Source organism: Dendrobium catenatum, unplaced genomic scaffold (assembly GCF_001605985.2).
Source record: "Dendrobium catenatum unplaced genomic scaffold, ASM160598v2 original_scaffold_246470, whole genome shotgun sequence".
In the NCBI taxonomy this organism is placed as follows: Eukaryota; Viridiplantae; Streptophyta; class Magnoliopsida; order Asparagales; family Orchidaceae; genus Dendrobium; species Dendrobium catenatum.
In genome coordinates, this window is record NW_021564876.1 from 1 (window position 1) to 207 (window position 207).

At 46.9% G+C, this 207-nt stretch overlaps 1 protein-coding gene across 1 annotated transcript; it reads right to left on the reverse strand.

Moving 5' to 3' along the window:
- Positions 1 to 7: 7 nt before the first annotated feature.
- On the reverse strand, positions 8 to 202 carry LOC114578998 (glutaredoxin-C1-like; the record flags this gene model as incomplete). The annotated part of the gene is made up of 1 exon (XM_028692641.1): positions 8 to 202. A coding segment is annotated over one exon (195 nt), but the record flags the coding sequence as incomplete, so codon positions are not given.
- Positions 203 to 207: the final 5 nt, after the last annotated feature.

Consider the following 207-nt stretch of genomic DNA (forward strand, 5'->3'; position numbering starts at 1 on the left):
AGATAGCTCCTGCATCTCGAAGCAAAGGAACAAGTTTGCCACTAAGATGCAGAGACATTATTCGATCAGTTGGGCCGACCAATTTACCACCTATAAACACAGCAGGTAAAGGTGAGCTGCTCTGAACCATTCTTGCCAGAGTCTTCTCCATCTCCTTCCCTTTTGGATCCTCATCGAGCTCATAAATGGCAGGATTGACGCCCAGTT